Below are 4,871 nucleotides of genomic sequence, written 5' to 3'. Positions count from 1 at the left end.
TTACTTAATATTAAAAAATTTGTGAACATTGTCATTCTGGAAATTGAGATTGCCTCAAATTACCTAATTCTGACTTATTTATAAGTTATAGAATAATGTGCATAGTAAATACACTCAAAAGCTCTCCAAACTCTCTATGTACGCAATCAACCTATTAGACTGTTAAATAATCAACTATAGACCGTTCTATATGGCTCATCCTCTATTACTAATAAGCACTTGATTGGGCTAAAATTAGATCTATATGTATGAAAAATATGTATATTTAAAGATGAGTCTTTTTTCAAAGACATTAAATTAGCCAAACCATTTTTGAAAAACCCTTAATGCTCAACTCACCAGATCAAGGAGAAAGAGCTGAAGATTCTTGTTTAATGCTATCCCCTCTTAACATGTTTTCTTTTTTTGGTAATTAGTATGGCATTGCATGAATTGGTACCTTGAAATGTTGATAATTATCAATGAACCATGTGTGTGTTTGTTTAGCTGAAGGTGCTCTGGTTGTGATTAGTATGGCATTGTTGATAATAGTCAATGAACCTCTTTTGGCTCCATGCACATACACTGGGGTTTCGAATGGCACCTTGAGCATCTGTATCAAGTACAAACTCAACACTCCTGTATATCTACATGGCTCCCACTTTTCTTTTATTTGGTTCCTTTATTTGAGGTTTGTCATGTGTCACATGCCATTTGGATGTTTTAATTACAGCAATGATATACTGCCATGATCTGGCAGTTCCCTCATCACGCGCAACAGGGAAGCAAATGTTCTCTTTGTGGGTGCTTTTGATTATTGATGTTGTACAACAAATGAGTGCACTTCCTGCGTATGCTCAATCCAGCTCTGGCCAGCCTTCCTCCGTGCACCATTTCTGTCCACAGTTTTCCACTTCCTCTGCATGCTCCCGCAGCTCAGCATCGGCATATATGTTTGACATCAAAACATAAGCAGTAGCCTGATTGGGCTGCAGATTCACTGCATGATTGTACACCCACTTTGCCAGCTCTAAATTGCCATGTGTACGACATGCACCTAGCAAAGACAACCAGGTGGTCAGATTAGCTTCTGTCGGCATCCTTTCTAACATGTTCTCTATCCTCTTGAAGTCCCCTGCGCGCCCAAGGAGGTCGAGCAAACTACCATAATGCTTTGAGTCTGGAGTTATGCCATAATCTCTGCTCATGGATTCAAAGTACTCAAAACCTGTGACAACAAGGCCAGTTTGACTACAAGCTGAAAACACTGAACTGAATGTAGCTTCATTAGGCTTAGCATGTGCAAGTGTCAATAACTCAAACTTGTGCAGGCTTGCTAGAGAATTCCCTTCTCCTGCATGGCCTGCAATGCACGCATTCCATGTCACAATGTCAGGCTCCAAATGTTCATTCAAACAGGCCTGCGCATCCACCATGCTTGCACAACTCCCATATGCATGGATTAGAGTTGCTGCTACTGAGGGAATCTGATCATACCCAGCAGACACTACGTGAAAATGAAGTTGCTTACAAATCTCTAAACTTCCTGTTGTACTACAGGCTTGCAGAATGCAGGTAATTGAAACATAATCCAGAGTTACATGCTGTTTTTGCATCTGTCCATACAACTGTACAGCTTTCTCTCCTTGGCCCTGTTCAGCATATGCTGAGAGCATCGTATTCCACGACACAACATCACGCAGCAACAGTGCACCAAGCACATCCTCTGCCTTCAAAACAGCACCACACTTGCCATACATTGCTACAAGGGTGCTTCCCACAAGCCTTTCAGATACAAAGACTCTCCTGCAAGAATCACCAGGGGACGGTGCACCGAACACCTGCTCTGCCTCCACGATGGCCCCACACTTGCCATACATTCTCACAAGAGTGTTGCCAACAAAGGCATGGGAAGCAAAGCCTTTATTGTGACAGTCGGCATGTAATGCCCGTCCGATTTCCAGAGACGTCATCTTGGCTGATCGCCCCTCTACGAGAGACACTTCTTCCTTCTCTGCAAGGATTATACATGCCTGAAGGGCAAACACAAAGGTCAGCAGGTCTGGACTCACAATTTCTTCTTGCATACATGTATACAGCAATAAAGCCTTCTCTCCTTGGCCCTGTTCAACATATGCTAAAAGCATTGCATTCCATGACACGACAGTACGATGGGACAACGCACCAAACACATCCTCTGCTTCCACAATGGCCCCACACTTGCCATACATACTTACAAGAGTGTTGCCAAGAGAAACATCAGACACAAAGCTTTTCCTGTAAGCGTCAGCATGTAATGCCTGCCCTATTTCAAAAGGCATTACTTTGGCAGATTTTCCCTCCATATGAAATTCTTCTTCCTTGTCTGCTAGGGTGCCGCATGCCTGAAGGGAAATCATAAACGTGAGCTTGTTTGGACTCAGGCCTTCGACTTGCATCTGTGTGTAAAGCTGTAAAGCCTTCTCTCCTTGACCCTGCTCGACGTATGCTGAGAGCATAGCATTCCATGACACAACAGTGCGCTGGGACACTCCGCAGAAAGCTTTCTCTGCTTCCACTATGGACCCACATTTTCCATACATAGTCACAAGGGTGCTGCCAACAAAGTTATCCGATGCCAAGCCTTTCCTATGGGCATCCACATGTAATGCCTGCCCAATTTCCAGACACTTCACTTCGGAAAACTGTCCCTCCAACAGAGACCTTTCTTCCTTCTCTACAAGCATGACTGCCTGAAGAGCAGTCACAAAAGTCGGCTGGTCTGGACTCCTGTTTTCCTTCTCCATCTGTGTGAACAGACGTAAAGCGTTCTCTCCTTGGTCATGTTCAACATATGCTGAGAGCATGGCATTCCACGACACGACATCCCACTTGGATAATGCACTGAACATATTTTCAGCCTCCACAATTGCCCCACACTTTCCATACATGCTCACAAGAGTGTTGGCAAGGAAGGCGTCCAATAGAAAGCCCTTCTTACGGGCATCAGCATGTAAAGCCTGTCCAATTCTAAAAGGTGTCACCTTCATTGATCGTCCTTCCAAATGTAGCACTTCTTCCTTCTCTGCAAGGGCGGCACATGCTTGAAGAGCAATCACAGATGTCCGCTGAGTTGGATTCACACCTTCCACTAGCATCTGTGCGTACAACCGTAAAGCCTTCTCCCCATGGCCTTGTTCTACATATGCTGAGAGCATGGCATTCCATGACACTACATCACGGTGGGGCAATGCACCAAACACATCCTCTGCTTCCATGATGGCCCCACATTTGCCATACATACTTATAAGGGTGCTGCCAACGACGACATCAGATGCGTAGCCTTTCTTGCGTGCATCAGTGTGTATTTTCTTGCCCTGTTTGAGATCTGGGATGCTGCCACAAGCTTTGAAGAGTGTAATGAAGGTGTAATGGCTGGGCTCCACACCATCCTTTTGCATCTGCATGTAAAGCTGTATAGCATTCCCTACTTGGCCATGCTCAACACATGCTGAAAGCATGGAATTCCATGACAACAGGGTACGCTCCGGTAGTGCATCGAAGACATCCTCTGCTTCAACAATGGCCCCACATTTGGTGTACATACTCACAATGGCATTGCCAACGAACAGATTGGATGCGAAGCCCTTCTGGAAGGCGTAGGCATGGAGATTCTTGCCTTGTTCAAGGTCGGGTATGCTGCCACAAGCTTTGAAGAGGGCAAGAAAGGTGTGAGAGCTGGGCTCCACACCGTCCTGTACCATACACTGATAAATTCTAAGCGAGTCTTGGGCACGACCACAGTCTGCATAGGCAGAGATGATGGAGGTCCAGGAAAACAAAGTACGGCAAGGCAATGTGTGGGATGTATGGAGGGCATCGTCAATGGCACCACACATAGCGAGGGTAACGACGAGGTAATCACCCAGCAAGCCGGTGAGGGGGACACGGTGAAGGGAGAGGTGCTCATGGACCTGCTTGGCTTGAGCGAGGGCCTTGCTTTTGCCCTTCTTGCATGCCTTAAGGAGGGAGAGGTAGGTGTCTGCAGAGGGGGCTGTGTCCATGCGAGACATGAGATCCAGCGCCCTGTCCAGCTCTCCTCTTGCGCACAGGGTCTGCAGAACTCTGGACATTTCGGTGGGGGTAAAAAGAACACTCTTGCGCAGGTATGCCTTCCCTCATCGGTGTACGCATACTCAATCTCATTGGTTTGGACGCCTACACACGAACGAGGGAGAGTCCTCTCTCCCTATCTCGGTGCACACACTCACTCTCTCTCTCTCTCTCTCTCTCTCTCTCTTTTGATTGGGAGACCTCTCTCTCTCTCTTCACACACACACACACTAGTTCACGATCTGAGAGACCCTCTCTCTCTCTCTCTCATGGAGATGCAGGTGGCAGTGTTCACAGCTGATAAGGCAAGAGGTACCAGGCGTATGAGGGGAATCGGACACGGTCTTTATGGAAAGTAGGAGCCTGCTCAGGCGTATGACTGAGGTCGCTGCGCACGAGAGGAAGAAGGGGTTGGTCATACCTCATTGGAGGAGGCCGTCGGTCGGAGCCTGGAGGCCTGAGCATGTATCGCAAAATCTGTGCAATAGTAGTACATGCCAATTGAAAATCAAGTGGGAGGTTTTGGGTTCAAGTCCTCTCGAGACAGCTTACATTAAGGGGTGTGTTCGCGTATAGGTAGTCATTTCCATACCTTAGGCAGTGTGGAATGCTTGCCCTTCAAGCTCACGCTCTAGATCTCGGGACATCTCGGTGGCGGTAAAAAGAACACTTTTATGCAGGTATGCCTTCCCTCATCGGTGATATGCCTTCCCTCATCGGTGTATGCAGACTCAATCTCATTGGTTTGGATGCCTACACACGAACGAGGGAGAGTCCTCTCTCCCTATCTCAATGCACAT

The 4,871-nt window shown here is 46.7% G+C and overlaps 1 protein-coding gene across 1 annotated transcript; it reads right to left on the bottom strand.

The window, feature by feature from the left end:
* Nucleotides 1–477: 477 nt before the first annotated feature.
* On the bottom strand, nt 478–4,588 carry LOC147610079 (putative pentatricopeptide repeat-containing protein At3g01580). The gene has a single exon (XM_086786946.1). The coding sequence runs from the start codon at nt 4,089–4,091 to the stop codon at nt 837–839; it is 3,255 nt and encodes a 1,084-aa protein (XP_086643072.1). The 5' UTR covers nt 4,092–4,588; the 3' UTR covers nt 478–836.
* Between the last annotated feature and the right edge of the window lie 283 nt (nt 4,589–4,871).

This window comes from Cibotium barometz, chromosome 50 (genome assembly GCF_041138505.1).
Source record: "Cibotium barometz isolate CiBa-2024 chromosome 50, ASM4113850v1, whole genome shotgun sequence".
NCBI lineage: Eukaryota > Viridiplantae > Streptophyta > Polypodiopsida > Cyatheales > Cibotiaceae > Cibotium > Cibotium barometz.
Note: the sequence above shows the minus strand (reverse complement) of the source record. Positions and strands in the feature narration are given on the sequence as shown.